The 17,655-nt window shown below is 42.9% G+C and overlaps 1 protein-coding gene across 2 annotated transcripts; it reads left to right on the top strand.

Moving 5' to 3' along the window:
• Positions 1-6,432: 6,432 nt before the first annotated feature.
• LOC113119766 (serine/arginine-rich splicing factor 10-like) lies at positions 6,433-17,205 on the top strand. 2 transcript variants are annotated; one of them, XM_026289413.1, is made up of 6 exons: positions 6,433-6,634; positions 7,910-8,014; positions 12,219-12,322; positions 12,864-13,017; positions 13,087-13,134; positions 16,617-17,205. In XM_026289413.1, exons 1-6 carry the CDS (start codon positions 6,570-6,572, stop codon positions 16,855-16,857), a joined length of 717 nt encoding a protein of 238 aa, XP_026145198.1. In that variant the 5' UTR covers positions 6,433-6,569; the 3' UTR covers positions 16,858-17,205. The 2 variants fall into 2 exon arrangements, with proteins under 2 accessions (XP_026145198.1, XP_026145200.1); XM_026289415.1 differs by having other exon boundaries at positions 6,436-6,634; positions 13,090-13,134.
• The last annotated feature ends 450 nt before the right edge of the window (positions 17,206-17,655 follow it).

The raw sequence follows: 17,655 nt of genomic DNA, 5'->3' as shown, positions 1-17,655 counted from the left end.
GTGTGTGTGTGTGTGTGTGTGTGAGAGAGAGAGAGAGAGAGAGAGAGAGAGAGAGTGTGTGATACTGATCAGCCACTCTAAAAATGAGCTCCTGAAAAATCATTAAAGATTAAACCAAAAAGTGAGACAGAGAGCGAGATAACGACAAAAATCAAGTACAAACAACAGAGGAACAATCTGGATTCATGGAAAGTAAGATTTTTCTTCTTTAAACATTTTTAAAACAAGAAAGAAGATTGGAGCCTGTGAATTAGCATCTGATGCTGGATCACCACTCTAACAGCTAACTGCAGATTTCCCTCCAAAACCGTCAAAGATTTTTTAAAAGAACTCCAGCTGAAAAACATCTCACAATTTTTGATCTTCAGATACTAAACAGAGAGGTGAGCACTATTTGGCACAAAACTTTGACAAAAAGTTATTTTTACTTTATTAGAGAGAGTAAAACCTCTCATAATTAGAAGCTAAAGGCTAAAGCTAGCTGCAGCTGTGACTCAGTGGCCCAGTGTGATCACCATGGCAACCCTGGCGCAAACAGACTGCAGGGAGGTGTGTTACCCAGAGAAGTGCAGAAGTGTGCAGGCACGAAAGAAACACAAAGACAAGACTCTCAGAGACAACCCTGATCTGCTGTATGCTGACTACATTCAGCTCAACGGTAGGAGAATCAAGAACAACCTCATCTTCTACACCACTCTAATAACTGCATGGAAACTGACCATCTGTGAGGAATACAAACATGTGTTTAAAGAAGGAATCGGCCGAGGGGGAAGATTAACTATATGTAAAGATGAAATGCTGGATACAGACAACCCCATTCTCACCATAACATACTACACTAAAGGCACCTTCCTACTGCAAGGCAATGAAGCAAGCCTGAACTCATTTGAGGAGATGTTTCCCCTGCTGAAGGCCAGAGTCGAGGAGGAGAGAGACGAGCCTCAGGGAGACTGTACAGACTCTGAGGAAGAAGACCCAGTGAATCCTCCTCCTTCACCATCTGAACGCTGACTGAGAGACAGCTTAGCTTTACTGGAACTGGACTTCACTGAATTCAGAGAACACACTCAAGCCAAACTCTCAGACAAACACAACACAAACCTTCACATCCAAGAGCTCAAAGATGAACTCCAGCAGCTGAGGAACAACACTCACTCCTCCATCACTGAACTCACCAGAGCTGTCAGAGATCTACAGGAAGACAACCGAGCTCTGCGTGTACAGATAGGCAAGCTAGAGGAGGACAAAGAGAGAAAAGAGGAGATCTTCTCCAGACAGCTGCAAGACATGAGAGAGCAGTTACAGAATAACACAACAGACAACACACCGTGCTACAGTACAGCTCCTACTACAGACAGACCTAACTACAGAGAGAGTGTACCTGCGACAAACACACAGACACCTGCAGAAGCACAAGCCTCACCTGCCCACAGTCCTGAACCTGACCCAGATGTGCTCCTCCTCATGGACTCTAATGGGAAGTTCTTGGACCCACAGAAACTCTTCCCACACCAGAAAGTCACTGCAAAGCGATGCAGCACAACAGGCCAGGCCCACCAGATCATCAGAGACTTCACAGGACACCCCTCACGTGTTATTATACACACTGGGACGAACGACCTTCACACACTGCGCAACAATACTGCTGACGCTGTGAGGAAAATAGCAGAAGTCACCAGCAAAAGATTCCCAGAGTCCCGAATCGTAATCTCCACACTTCTCCCACGATCCGACACACCACCACACATCATCTACAGCATTAATGCTGAAATCTCCCGTAGATGTTCTTCACTCCCTAACGTACACCTGGCCCACCACCACAACATCGGCCTCCATCACCTGTATGATGGACTCCACCTGCACAGAGATGCAGTTCGTGTCTTTGCAAAGACCCTAAAGGATGCAGCCCTGGGCCGCAGACCATCATCACCAAGGCCCCTGTTACCGACCCCAGAATACCATCGACCCATTCACCCCTACATGCCCAGACACACCCCTCCGACCCCGGTGAGGAAGGACATCGCCTGGACCAGGATCCCACATCATCCACCTCCAGCTCCCCACAGAGCTGTACACCTACAGTCACCGACCTCACATCCACCTGCTGCCCAACAAACCCCAGTCAGGAGGAAGAGACCGAAGGCCCCCCCACAGCAAGAGAAGCCCCCCGAGCTGAGAGCACAGAGCTATGCTGAAGCTGCAGCCCCCAGCAGTGAACTGAGTCAGATCAGAGAGATGCTCCAGACCCTGTGCAGACAGCTGCTCAGCAGATAAGGACTACACACACTAACACATTATAAAATAAAAAAAAAAGCACTAATGTAAATTGTTTAGCATGTACTGTACATTGTGTTATTTTCTCTCTGTCTTACAAAATAGGTTTATCTTTAATAATACTAATGCGTTCATTTAATATATGTTGTTGGAATATTCAGGGTCTTTTTTCTTCAACTTTTGGTTCTAAAAGCACAGACCCTGAATTCCTTAAAAATATCAAAGATGCTGATATTATCGTTCTCACCGAGACCTGGTGTAGAAATGATGTGCTCACCTACTGTCCCTCAGGCTACTATGAAGTGATTGTGCCCTCAGTTAAATTAAGTTCAGTACATCGTGGACGAGACTCAGGAGGAGTTCTGCTGTGGTACAAGGAGGATCTGGCCAAACACATTTCTGTCATCACACTCGGAAAATTTCACTGCTGGTTAAAACTAAACAAACAAATTGGCATTTCAACCACTGACACATACCTCTGTGCCATCTATATTCCCCCAGCAGAATCCCCTTACCATGATGAAGAGTATCTGAACAACATCCACACAGAGATCAGCCGTTTCCAGGCCCAGGGAAATGTGCTGCTGTGTGGAGACTTTAATGCAAGAACTGGATCTGAACCAGATTACATAGATCCAAAGGGGAATCAATATATCTTTGGCCAGAGCTCCCTGGGTCTCACAAGAAATCTTCCACCGAGAAATAATCTTGACCAAACTGTAAATAAAACTGGTTCTGAGTTAGTGCACCTCTGCCGAGCTTTAGGCCTGTACATCCTTAATGGCAGGATCCGAGGGGACTCTTTAGGGAGGTTCACGTGTTGTTCAGCTCTTGGAGCTAGTGTAGTTGACTACGCCATCACTGACATGGACCCCTCCTCCTTCAGTGCATTCACTGTCAAACAGCAAACTCCACTTTCTGACCATAACCAAACTAACATTTATATTAAAACAAATCACACACCAGAACAAATCAAGCTGGAAACCTGCACAATGTTTCAGGTCCAGCAGAAATACAGATGGACTTCAGACAGCGCAGAGAAATTCATTCATGCCCTGAATTCTGAAGAACTGAAGAATCTAATCACTATATTTATGAATAAACAATTTGAAACAACTAAAGATGGTGTTAATTTGGCTACAAATGAAATCAATAACATATTTCAAAAAGCAGCATATATAAGTGAATTGAAAAAGAAAGGCAAAAAATTCATTAAAAAAACACCAAAAGATGAAAAATGGTTTGACTCAGACTGTAAAACATTAAGAAAACAACTTAGAAAATTATCAAATCTGAAACATAAAGAACCATACGACACCAACATAAGAACTGAATACTGTTCAAAACTAAAACAATACAAAGACATAATTAGAGCAAAAAAGCAACACCATCTGAACAAACGTTTAGAAGAAATAGAACATTCAATAAATCAAAATCAGTTCTGGGATATGTGGAATAATCTGAGCACAACAAAACCACAAGATCTACCAATACAAGACGGAAACATTTGGACACAACACTTTGAAAATTTATATCAAGAAATCCCACCAAAAAAAACTCAATGACAATTATGATCTGATCAAACAAAATCTACAAACTTATGAAGACACTATTAAAAATAATCAAAATCCACTTGACTTCCCAATTGCATTTAAAGAATTGACAAACAAACTCAAAAGCCAAAAATGTAAGAAATCTTGTGGTCCTGACAGCATTCTAGGTGAAATGCTGAAACACAGCACACCTGAGCTTCAGACAGCTGTGCTCAAATTATTCAACACTGTTCTTAGTTCAGGCTGCTTTCCTGACATCTGGAGCCGAGGACTCATTACCCCTATTCACAAGAGTGGAGACAGATTGGACCCGAATAATTTCAGAGGCATCTGTGTGAGCAGTAATCTGGGGAAGTTATTTAGCAGTATTTTAAACCATAGAATGGTAAACTTCCTTAACGAGCACAATGTCCTGAGCCCGAGTCAGATTGGCTTCCTTCCAAATCACAGAACGACTGACCACATTTACACCCTACACACCCTAATCAATAAACACGTAAAACAGACCCAAAACGGAAAAATATTTGCATGCTTTGTCGATTTCAAAAAAGCATTTGATTCTATTTGGCACGACGGATTATACTATAAACTTTTACAAAGTGGTGTAGGGGGTAAAGTTTTTGACATTATAAAATCAATGTATTCGAACAACAAATGTGCAATCCGAATTGGCAACAAACATACAGAATTCTTCACCCAGAGAAGAGGAGTGCGGCAGGGCTGTAGTCTGAGTCCAACTCTGTTCAACATTTACATCAATGAGTTAGCGGTGCAGCTGGAACAGTCTACAGCCCCTGGACTCTCTCTACAAGACAAGAACATCAAGCTATTGCTGTACGCAGATGATCTGGTGCTGCTGTCCTCCACCCCACAGGGACTACAGCAGCAGCTGGACCTGCTGGACAACTACTGCCAGAACTGGGCCCTGGCAGTAAACCTCAACAAGACCAACATTATGGTCTTCCAGAAGAAGCCCAGGTGTCAGGAACACAGATACCAGTTCAGTCTAGGCAGCACCGCTCTAGAACACACGATGCAGTACACTTACCTCGGTCTGACCCTCACTGCATCGGGGAGTTTCAGTTCGGCAGTGAATGCTCTCAAAGATAAAGCTCGAAGAGCTCTATATGCAATCAGGAAAAAATTCCAAAATATTGAAATACCGATTCCAATTTGGTGTAAAATCTTTGATAGTGTGCTTCAGCCCATAGCGCTGTATGGAAGTGAGGTTTGGGGTCCACTCAGTGATCAGAGCTACACTAGATGGGACAGACATCCAACAGAAGCCCTACACACAGAATTCTGCAAAATGATTCTAAAATTACAAAGAAGAACACCCAATAACGCATGTAGGGCAGAATTAGGCCGATTCCCATTGATTATCAATATGCAAAAAAGATCCCTCAAATTCTGGATGCATCTGAAATCAAGTCCCACAGAATCGCTACATTTTAAAGCGCTACAAACCCAAGAACTGAACCCTGAAAAGAGTCCACTCAGTCAGCTAGTTCTGAGACTTACTAACCTGACTAACTCTACTAACACTAACCAGTCTCAGACCAGCACTGCTTCTCAACCAAACATCAAAATCAATCAAATTACCAAACTATCTAAAAATACATATCTGGAACATTGGGATCAAGAAACTAAAACACAAAGTAAATTACAATTCTATCGAACTCTAAAATCAGATTATGAATATGAAGATTATCTCCAGAGTGTCAGAGACACAAAGCAGAGACGGATCCTGACCAAGTACAGGCTCAGTGAGCACAGTCTAGCCATCGAGACGGGCAGACACCGAAAGAGCTGGTTACCCAGAGAGAGAAGAGTGTGTGCTCACTGTCAGACAGGAGAGATCGAGACAGAGACGCACTTCCTCCTGCACTGTCAGAAATACACCTCCATAAGAGAACTATACTTCAGCAAATTCACAAATTTAATACAGAACTTTACAGCAATTAGTGAAACAGAAAAATTAAAAATAATATTAGGACAGGGACACACAGCAGCACTGGCTGCGAGATACGTGTGGACGTGCCACAGCCTGAGAGACAGCAGGTGAACGTGTGTGTGTGTGTGTGTGTGTGTGTGTATGAATGTGACCTCAGTGTGTCTGACCCTATTGTGCACCACAGTGATCCTTGGTATGTTTGTGTATTTCTATGTAAGTTTAAGACTGTGGAATCAAACGTTCACACAAATGTTATAATTTGCTAGTTTAATATTATAAGATGTTATTATAATCAGTTCCATTACTGTGATGTCCATTTTTTTGTTATAATTTATTTTATTTCTTCTATATATGTACACTAAGCTTTGGCAATATTGTATAATTTACATTCATGCCAATAAAGCAATATTGAATTGAATTGAATTGAATTGAGAGAGAGAGAGAGAGAGAGAGTGTGTGTGTTTGTGTGTGTGTGTGTGCGAGAGAGAGAGAGAGAGAGAGAGAGAGAGAGAGAGAGAGTGTGTGTGTGTGAGAGAGAGAGAGAGAGAGAGAGAGAGAGTGTGTGTGTGTGTGTGTGTGTGTGTGTGTGTGTGTGTGTTGGTGAGTGCAGTTCTGGAGCGCGTCTCTAGGCGGTGCTGTGGAGTGAAGCGCTGTTGAGTTCACGCCTCGATGTCGCCGAAGTAAAAGCGACACAGAACCGCGTGGAGCTAGAAAGATTTCAGAAAGGAATCACTCTTAAAACTCTTTCATATTTGGCTTCAACAAGCACGAATTGAATACTGATTATAATGTCTCGGTACATGAGACCGCCCAACAGCTCTCTGTTCGTCCGCAATATTTCCGACGAGTCCCGGTAAGAAACTTTGTTCATTCCCGCTTCAGAAGCGTCCATTTCTCTTTATATTTCTGATTAATCAAACATCTTTAATATGACTCTTATATTTCTGAGGCCTAATATTTCGTGTTTGAATGGGGTTTATTGTAGTTCGCTCGTCGTTTTGTTATTAGCATAATCATTATTATTATTATTATTTTATTTATTTATTTTTCACTATCATACGCTCGTTGCATTTCTCATCAGATATTCCGATATTTAAGCTAGTTTTTGTTTGATTGTTTTGGTATCAGTAATAAAAGGATTATTATTATTATTATGACGGTGATCGGAAATACTTTAGACTTTTGTTTAACCGAGGCTTTAAAGGATTATTCTGAGACAGTGTTGTGGCCTAATGAAGAAGAGAAAGAAGAAAAGAAACATGCAGTTAATAAAGCAAAACAATCAGCAACTGTTAGTTTCAGTTTCATTTCTGTGAAAATTTATATATAATTTTACAGTTTAGTGACCATAATAACACACTGACCTAAATGTTGATTTAAAATAATACAAAATGTAGATTTTTATCTGTATGGAATATATTTCTACTATTTTTTTATATTATATCATCTATATTATCTCTTTACAATCATTTTAACTGAAGGTTTCTTCCAGAAGTAGTTTACTCTCCCTCGAGGCACGAGATGAAGATGAGTTTAGTTCTTCAGCAGTAGATGCTGATTCACTAAAAGTCAATGGGTGCCGTCACTGTGAGAGTCACTAACATATCGAGCATCACAACATGAATCCGCTGCTCCTGACCATATATATAGCAAAACGATTATTATTTAATATTACTTAAAACATTATTACTGTGTTCCACAGCCTAATGATGTGAAATGTGATGTTTGACATGTCTTAAGCATATAAAGTTAATCTGTATCAGCTTAGCTTTTTAATACAAAGATGTTAGTATGTTAAAAGCACATTTAGTTCATAATCATGGTGCACAGTTGAGCACACTTACATGATCTTCAGTTATTCTTATGTCTGAGGCTCTGGATTACAGTAATATTGTTGTGAGTAATGTTCAGTTTCTTGCACAGACTGATCGTTTCACTTCATAAGGCCTCGCTATATGGCCAGGAGCCGCGGGGTTAATTCTGTGCTGCTGTGCTTCTCTATGGCTTTCGTTCGATGAGTCTTTGATCTAAACATCTGTGTCCTGCTGAAGCACGAGCCTGGCCTCAGTAAATGAGCTGCAGGGTTTCTTTAAGTGTGTCCTGGTAAGATGTTGTTTCCGGTGTTCAGGCCAGAGGATCTGCGGAGAGAGTTCGGCCGATACGGCCCCGTCACAGACGTCTACATCCCTCTAGACTTCTACTCCCGTCGGCCCAGAGGATTCGCTTACATTCAATATCCTTTGACCAGTGTGGTGTTAACCCTGATCTCTCTGTTGTAGCGGCGTCTCCTGCTGGAGCCCGGCTCAAAGACACAGATAAAGAGCCGTGTAGAGTAGGACTAAAAGACAAGCCGCCGCCACAAAGACAGAGAGCAGAGAGTGAAACTAAAGCAGACAGACACTGTGGGCCGAGACGAGCTGCTGCGGCGTAGTAAAGAGTGTAAAGATGAAGGTAAAGGTCCCTCCAGTATCCTCTGATTCAGGACACAAGCCTGTGTTCTTTTGTAGGGCTGGGTTTAGACATTTCACCATTTGATTCACATTCACAAGCTTCGATTCAATATTGATTATTTGGGATACATATCAGATGCAGTACATGCCACACATCTCTCTAATGCTCTAAAATATACAGAGTCAGTTGGTACTACATTACTATAATACTGAGGGTTAAACTGATGGATCTGTGGCTGTCCCAGTGTTTCTCTGCTATTATATTATCACCAGACCACAACAGAAGACATTTAAGGTTAGCTTTCCTACAGAACAGGTCTATAACTTAAACTAAAAAGCCTTACGTTATTTATCTTATTTATATTATGATGTGTCATTTCTGTCTCTACATGGTCACGCATTTACAATTCTCCTCTGCTCTCTGTATTACACACTCACACACACGCACATACGCAGCCACATACGCGCGCACACATACACACAAACACAATCTCACACACACGCAAAAACACAATCTCTCTCACACATACACATGCGCACACACAAAAACACAATCTCTCACACACACACACGCGCACACACATACACACAAACACAATCTCTCACACACACACACATACACACAAACACAATCTCTCTCACACACACACACACAAACACAATCTCACACACACATATACACACACACGCACTCGAAAATACATACGAAAATCTGAACACTCGATGTAGTCAGTTTCAAAAATCTTGTTTAGTTTTTTTTTTTACATAATTAGTCAATTGTTTCTGTCATTCCATAATTCAGACGACACTTAGAACAGACAAAAAAGCAATATATTTCCAAAAAATTTTGGGGGGGGAATAAAATGTATATACCGTATTTTCCGGACTATAAGTCACAATTTTCTTTAATAGTTTAGTTGGTCCTGCGACTTATAGTCAGGTGCGACTTATGTATCAAAATTAATTTGACATGAACCGAGAGAAATAAACCAAGAGAATGAACCAAGAGAAAACATTACCGTCTCCAGCCTCCAGAGGGCGCTCTATGCTGCTCTGTTCTCCTGTAGTCTACACCGAAAACAGAGAGCGCCCTCTGGCGGCTGGAGACGGTAATGTTTTCTCTTGGTTCTTGGTTCTAAATAAATATGACTTATAGTCCAGTGCGACTTATTTATGTTTTTTTCCTCATCATGACGTATTTTTGGACTGATGCGACTTATACTCAGGTGCGACTTATAGTCCGAAAAATACGGTAATCAAGCAGGAATAAAATGTAAAGTTTGGTGTGTAAGTGCTCCTGAAGTGGAGATTTATGGCTCAGTGTTGGAGAAAAAACTCATTTTGAGAAACCAGCCTTTAAAAATATTGATGTAATTGAAATGTATTGTATATGGATAAAGTGCTATAAAAGAAACTCTGAACAGGGTCTTTTGGATGTTCTCTTCCCACTAGTCTGAAAAAAGCCCAAAATCTTAAACTTGACAGATGCCTGTGAAATCAGTGTTTACAGACTAATCGATTCTTGGGATTTAAAATCAAGAGATTAGTATTTTATTTTTCACCCAGCCCTATTCGAGTGTGTGTGAGTGAGTGAGCGAGTGTGTGTGTGAGAGTGAGCGAGCGTGTGAGTGAGAGTGAGAGTGAGCGAGCGTGTGTGTGTGTGAGCGAGCGTGTGTGTGTGTGAGAGTGAGCGAGCGTGTGTGTGAGTGAGCGAGCGTGTGTGTGTGAGTGAGCGAGCGTGTGTGTGAGAGTGAGCGAGCGTGTGTGTGAGAGTGAGCGAGCGTGTGTGTGAGAGTGAGCGAGCGTGTGTGTGAGAGTGAGCGAGCGTGTGTGTGAGAGTGAGCGAGCGTGTGTGTGAGAGTGAGCGAGCGTGTGTGTGAGAGTGAGCGAGCGTGTGTGTGAGAGTGAGCGAGCGTGTGTGTGTGTGAGAGTGAGCGAGCGTGTGTGTGTGTGAGAGTGAGCGAGCGTGTGTGTGTGTGAGAGTGAGCGAGCGTGTGTGTGTGTGAGAGTGAGCGAGCGTGTGTGTGTGAGAGTGAGCGAGCGTGTGTGTGTGAGAGTGAGCGAGCGTGTGTGTGAGTGAGAGCGAGCGGGTGTGTGTGTGAGAGTGAGCGAGCGTGTGTGTGTGAGAGTGAGCGAGCGTGTGTGTGTGAGAGTGAGCGAGCGTGTGTGTGTGAGAGTGAGCGAGCGTGTGTGTGAGAGTGAGCGTGAGCGAGCGTGTGTGTGAGAGTGAGCGAGCGTGTGTGTGAGTGAGCGAGCGTGTGTGTGAGTGAGAGTGAGCAAGCGTGTGTGTGTGAGAGTGAGCGAGCGTGTGTGTGTGAGAGTGAGCGTGAGCGAGCGTGTGTGTGAGAGTGAGCGAGCGTGTGTGTGAGAGTGAGCGAGCGTGTGTGTGAGTGAGCGAGCGTGTGTGTGAGTGAGCGAGCGTGTGTGTGAGTGAGCGAGCGTGTGTGTGAGTGAGAGTGAGCGAGCGTGTGTGTGTGAGAGTGAGCGAGCGTGTGTGTGAGAGTGAGCGAGCGTGTGTGTGAGAGTGAGCGAGCGTGTGTGTGTGAGAGTGAGCGAGCGTGTGTGTGTGAGAGTGAGCGAGCGTGTGTGTGTGAGAGTGAGCGAGCGTGTGTGTGTGAGAGTGAGCGAGCGTGTGTGTGTGAGAGTGAGCGAGCGTGTGTGTGAGAGTGAGCGAGCGTGTGTGTGAGAGTGAGCGAGCGTGTGTGTGAGAGTGAGCGAGCGTGTGTGTGTGAGAGTGAGCGAGCGTGTGTGTGTGAGAGTGAGCGAGCGTGTGTGTGAGCGTGAGCGAGCGTGTGTGTGAGAGTGAGCGAGCGTGTGTGTGAGAGTGAGCGAGCGTGTGTGTGTGAGTGAGCGAGCGTGTGTGTGAGTGAGCGAGCGTGTGTGTGAGTGAGCGAGCGTGTGTGTGAGTGAGCGAGCGTGTGTGTGAGTGAGCGAGCGTGTGTGTGAGTGAGAGTGAGCGAGCGTGTGTGTGTGAGAGTGAGCGAGCGTGTGTGTGTGAGAGTGAGCGAGCGTGTGTGTGAGAGTGAGCGAGCGTGTGTGTGTGAGAGTGAGCGAGCGTGTGTGTGTGAGAGTGAGCGAGCGTGTGTGTGTGAGAGTGAGCGAGCGTGTGTGTGTGAGAGTGAGCGAGCGTGTGTGTGTGAGAGTGAGCGAGCGTGTGTGTGTGAGTGAGAGCGAGCGTGCGTGCGTGTGTGTGTGAGAGCGAGCGAGCGTGTGTGAGTGAGAGCGAGCGAGCGTGCGTGTGTGAGTGAGAGCGAGCGAGCGTGTGTGTGTGAGTGAGAGCGAGCGAGCGTGTGTGTGTGAGTGAGAGCGAGCGAGCGTGTGTGTGTGAGTGAGAGCGAGCGAGCGTGTGTGTGTGAGTGAGAGCGAGCGAGCGTGTGTGTGTGTGAGAGCGAGCGTGTGTGTGAGTGAGTGAGTGAGCGTGTGTGTGAGTGAGTGAGTGAGCGTGTGTGTGAGAGTGAGTGAGCGAGCGTGTGTGTGTGTGAGAGTGAGCGAGCGTGTGTGTGTGTGAGAGTGAGCGAGCGTGTGTGTGTGTGTGAGTGAGCGGGTGTGTGTGTGAGTGAGCGGGTGTGTGTGTGAGTGAGCGGGTGTGTGTGTGAGTGAGCGGGTGTGTGTGTGAGTGAGCGGGTGAGCGAGTGTGTGTGAGTGAGTGTGTGTGTGTGTGAGCGAGTGTTTGTGTGCGTGTGTGAGCGAGTGTGTGTGTGAGCGAGTGAGTGAGCGAGTGTGTGTTTGCGTGTGTGTGTGAGTGAGCGAGTGTGTGAGTGAGTGAGTGAGCGAGCGAGTGTTTGTGTGTGTGTGTGAGCGAGTGAGTGAGCGAGTGTGTGTTTGCGTGTGTGTGTGAGTGAGCGAGTGTGTGAGTGTGTGTGAGTGAGCGAGTGTGTGTTTGCGTGTGTGTGTGAGTGAGCGAGTGTGTGAGTGAGTGAGTGAGCGAGCGAGTGTTTGTGTGTGTGTGAGGAACGCACTCCGTTGGAGCCCTTAACAGCGCAGCACGTTCGAGGATGTCCGGGATGCGGAGGACGCTCTGCTCAATCTGGACAGGAAGTGGGTGTGTGGACGGCAGATCGAGATCCAGTTCGCTCAGGGAGACCGTAAGAGTGAGTGCTGACCCGCTCTGAGAGGACGCTGTGTGTTTGGGAGCGATTGTTCCTAGGGCTGTGACGATAAATCGATGCAGAATCGATTCATGGATTGATTCTGAGATCTTCAGATTGCATCTTTCTGGAATGGATTCTGATCTTATGTTAACAGCAGATGGCGCTCTAGTTTTTATCTGCACACTGGAGCACTGATGAAGAAGAGCTGAAGAGCACTTGTGTGTTCGGCTGAGTCTGGCCCAGAATGCTTTTATGATGAGATTAATGTAAACAAAGCCCACGGCGAACAGCCTTGTGATTCCCTTCAAACTTCAAATGTAATGAATGATTACTTTTGGTTCAAGTGTGTAAGTATTTGGAAACGAGCAGAGTACAGCTGTTTCTAAAGCATGCAGCGCCATCTGCTGTTCACAACCTAGTTCAGAATGACTCCAGAAAGAATCGTCATGCATTCAGAAGATCTCTGAATCATTTCTCGATTCGAGATGCATGGATTTATTTTCCCAGGCCCAAGTGTGACGAGCTCTCTTGTGTTTGTCAGCGCCGGGGCAGATGAAGTCCAAGGACCGGCAGTCACCACGCAGCTCACGATACGACGACTACGATCGGCACAGACGCTCACGCAGCCGCGACAGACGCAGGTCTCGCAGCACGTCCTACGACAGACGCCGCAGACGATCCCAGAGCCCTAGAGAGTGAGCGAGTGAGCGCCACAGCATCCCTCACAGCTGTGGATCAGGACACTGACCTTGTGCTTCTCCCAGCAGGTCCAGAGGAGGAACACACCGCAGACGCAGCCGAGAACACGACAGGTACATCATCTCACCCACAACCACAGCTGATTGATCTGGACCTAGCCAACCCACTCTTATTTACACTGATTCTGCTTGAATACTGGATTATGATTGGCTGGCAGGAATGCAGTAAAACCGATTAATGCACAAGTTGTTCCAAGTCCGTTTAATCACTGTTCTAAATTAATGTGCTGTTTTAATTAATGCACACTAACCAACACACATCTCTTACACACACACACACACACAAACCTGTCAACTCTTCGCAGCGACTAAGGAATCCCCTTTTAACAGACCGCAAGAATTATGACAGATTAATACAATCCGTTAAACAGTTTAAAAGTCATTTAATAGTTTTTTTGTTTTTTTACAGCAATTTATCAAAGTATTTTAAAACATCTGCTGCATAGTTAAAATATGCTACCCATATAAAATTTTATTCTTTTTTTAATTTAATTCACATGTAAGTCACATTTTATTATTAGATTCAGAAATATGTCCCAGTGAGAGAATTGAAATGTTTACATGAATTATTAATATAGCTAGTCTATTTTAGTTCCCCTCACTCCACAGCAAATCCTTTCATTTTAACCCTATTCAGAAAGGAACAAAAATGAAAACTATAGGCTGTAAACAACAAGCCAAAACGAATTGTTTAGGATAAAGGGAAACCTACAACTTAAACCTACATTAGATCTCTCATTTGACACACATCCAAATGTTTTCTTATTTGTGATGTATTTAAATGCCAGAATATTATCTATGATGTAACTCTAGTTTTTTCTTCACTCACGTTCCAATATCCAAGCAAAATGTGTTTGGCATGACATCACTGCAGTCCGGTGACATCTCTTAACGACACAGATTGTATTACATATTTAACCTGAGCAGTGTTTTCTCTATTTGTCTGACTGACTGTATATTGTTATGGTAATGAACAGGTTAGAAACACTTAACTGTTTGTGTGCATGCACTTGAACAGTGAAAACAACTACTTCTAGTCATACAGATAATCAACACTGTAAAATATTGGGTTGTATTTGTGTGCATTCACAATAAAAAACAAATCTTGTGCTTTTGTAAAATGAAGAAAAATAGGATGCTGCTTTCTGCCAAGGGTTCGCACAACACAAAAATCAACAGTAATTCTGCATACTTTGCACAGTTTTATCTTTCATTTTGTTAATTGAAGTGAAAATATATTTCTCATATAATTATAAAAAGGCTAGGCTATCTAGCTTTGTTTTTCTCTGCTAGCAGAAGTGCTGCAGCTGTGTGATGTGACCATGTGAATTATGTACTGTTCACTGCTTTTGCACATGTAAAAATTAATTCCTGGAAAACATGAACTTGTTGGTTAGGGTTAATAATCGATTATTCAAATAAATGCTCTAATTCATTCAGATGAATGTTATCTTTTTCATCTGATTTGAAGCAGGAAAAACACTAGCACTAACGGTTTTTACCCTTACAGTTTGCGCTGCTGAGTCTGATGTTTTTATTGCCAAAATTTTTTCATGAACTATACGTGACTTTGTCAGTTACTTTTTTTTTTTTGAGCTTGTTTAGTTTGGTATGCATTTTTAACTCTTAATGGAGCTTAAGCTTTTTCCAGACTCTCTCATCATAATTCACGTTCATTCGTACTGTGCTTTTCACTATTGGCATTGGTGTTGGATGATATGCTCCATAGTCACATAATCCGATCGTCAGCCCACCGATACACGTTATTATTGTGCTAATTTATTTAACTGGGTTCATAGCCAGAGAGTGCCAGCTCCAGAGGAAGGGTAAAAGCAGCCTAATGTTGGTGTAATCCATTAACTAGTGCTCTGAATGTAAGTATCGGCATACCACAGGGATCGGTCCTTGGGCCATTATTATTTTTTATATATTAATGATATTAGGAATCTCGCCCATTCAAGTTTCTTTATTTATATGTTGATGATATTGTGATTTACTCCTCGGAGTCATCTTCAGTCTGATTTTGATGCAGTTCTGCATACACTAAGTGATTTAAAGCTTGTGTTAAATGCGGAGAAATCTAAACTTATGATGTTTACAAAAAGAAAGTCAGCACTTTCAAACTTATGCTCAATTACTACTAACTACTTCACTATAGATTGAAATAGTATCTAAGTACTTAGTACCCTGATAAATTCAGTACCCTGTCAGAAAATTAAAGTTGAAACTGGGCCTTTTTTTTTTAGAGTGAAGTTAGGGGTGAGTGATATGGAAAAAATCATATCACATTTTTTATAACGATTTTATCACACTTTGTGATGTTGGTTTACTATTTTGCAAGTTTTCTGAGCTTGTTTACAGCCAAACTAATTTCCATATTATAAAAAAAGTATTTCAGGGTAACAAAAAAAAGACTGGCAGATATTTAGGCCAAAGAGGGGCAAAAATGCTGCTTTTTTAGTAACAAACACTACATAAACTGAAGGAATTTAATACAGCTGATTTAGAAATCAGTCAAGAGCAGTGAGTGATTTTTCTGTGTTTATGGTTTTATTAATGTTAAAGGAATAGTTCTCCCAAAATACAAATTATGTAAGCTGTCTGTCAATTCTGTCATAGTGTTTTATTTTTATTCCACTATTTACTCACTCAAAAGTGTTTTTAAATCTGAATGGGTTTCCTTCTTCTTCTGAACATAACTTATATTTTGAGGAATGGTCCACAGTGACTTTTTTTGCTACTATTAAATTCAGTGTGGACCAGAAATTTTTTGTTTACCCACATTCTTCAAAATATCACCTTTTGTGTTCAGCACAAGACAGAAATTAATACAGGTTTGGGACAACGTGAGAGTGAGTAAATAATTACATAAATGAAATTTTAGAGTGACAGTAATGACAGTTGGCTGCATGTTTAATAGGCGTACTGTCCCTTTAAGACCTGCATGCATCTGATATACAGGCACATATACGGTTTTCTCAACTATTTACTTTCATTTTAGACACAACCAACTGAGTCTACATGTAAAAAAAGAGTGCTTATCACTAAACGATTTTCATTGTATTTTAAAGGATCTGTTTGTAGAGTCACCTGATTGTAAATGTTTTAATGCGTGTATGTTTCCATGTAAACGAATATTTTGTTTTATGTGTAACTACATGTGCTGCCTATCTTGGCCAGGACCCTCTTGTAAATCTCATTTTTAAATCTCAAGAGATTTTCTTGAAGCTATTTAATATATATATATCTTTATCACTTTGCTTTTTTGTCCTTTAACTCTTTCCCCACCAGCGTTTTTGAAAAAAGTCGCCAGCTGACGGCAGCATTTTTGATGATTTTCACAAAAATGTCATAGCCCCCAGAATATTTAGCAGGAAAGCATTGTCTCATGAATAATGAAAAATTCTGTGTTTGGCAGGGAAAGAATTAAGGACCCTTGTGTAACACCATTAAATGTAACTCTTAATGCACTTTGTCTGTGTGTCTGTCATGTGACTCTATTCTAACTCTTCTGAATGGTCATGTGACTCCTGCAGGTCCAGGCCCTCCGCACGTGACCGGAGCCGAAGCCCCGCCCACTCCAAGAGCAGAGGCGGAGCTCGGTCACGCTCCAGGTCCAAGTCTAGCAGCCCGCGGGGAACCAGCCAACTCCACACAGAGATTCCGGATGGCGTTGAGGAGAAGAGGCAGACGCGCTCCCCATCTCGCTCCAGATCCAGGTCCAGATCCCGCTCCAGATCCCGCTCCTGGGCCGGACGCAAGTCCTGGGGGCATTAGAGCCCATATAAACCCGTTTAGGTTTTGTCGTTTGCGTGAATGTCTGCGAGTGACAGCCATCTGTCTGTTTTTTTTTTTAATAAGGAGAGGCAGTCGAACCATCGCCTGTTTTATCGCACGCATCTGTTAACGGCTGCAGTGTTAGCATTGATGATGTCTGTGCAGTTTAGTTTATAAGGACAGATGAAAACAGCCTCAATATTTTTGTAAGAGATTTTTGTTTTAGTTGACCAGTAATGGCCATCCATTTAAAACGGTCTTCCATGAGTGTTTCGGATGTGTTTTATTGCGAAATCTGCAGGCCTTTTACATGTAACCTCAGAATGAAATAAATTTCTTGTGCATCAGTATATTGTTCATTTTCCAGTTTATCCTCAGATCTTGATTCCTAATCATTTTGAAGTATATGATTCTGATTTGGCACAATGTGTGCTTGTGGTTTTGGTTTGGAGTAATAATCACAAAGGAATCGTTAGATGTTGTGACTTTAGCCTTCTGAATGAGTTTCCAAAACTGAGAATGAGTTCAGCATAATTTTGCCATTGACTAACCCTCACGTTTGTCCAAATCTGATCACTAAAAATAACATTAAAGAGGTGTGTGAACTTGCAAGCACGATGTCAGACACTGTAATATGCTCTGGTCCCCTCCCTGCTTACCGTGGTGACGAGATGCATAGCAGATTGTCATCACTCAATGGCTGGATGTCTAAGTGGTGCCCACAGAATAACATAGGTTTCATAGACAATTGGACAAGCTTTTGGGGCAGACCTGACCTGTTTAAAAGAGATGGTCTTC

This window comes from Carassius auratus, chromosome 19 (genome assembly GCF_003368295.1).
Source record: "Carassius auratus strain Wakin chromosome 19, ASM336829v1, whole genome shotgun sequence".
Lineage (NCBI taxonomy): Eukaryota > Metazoa > Chordata > Actinopteri > Cypriniformes > Cyprinidae > Carassius > Carassius auratus.
This window is presented reverse-complemented; position numbering and strand designations above follow the sequence as displayed.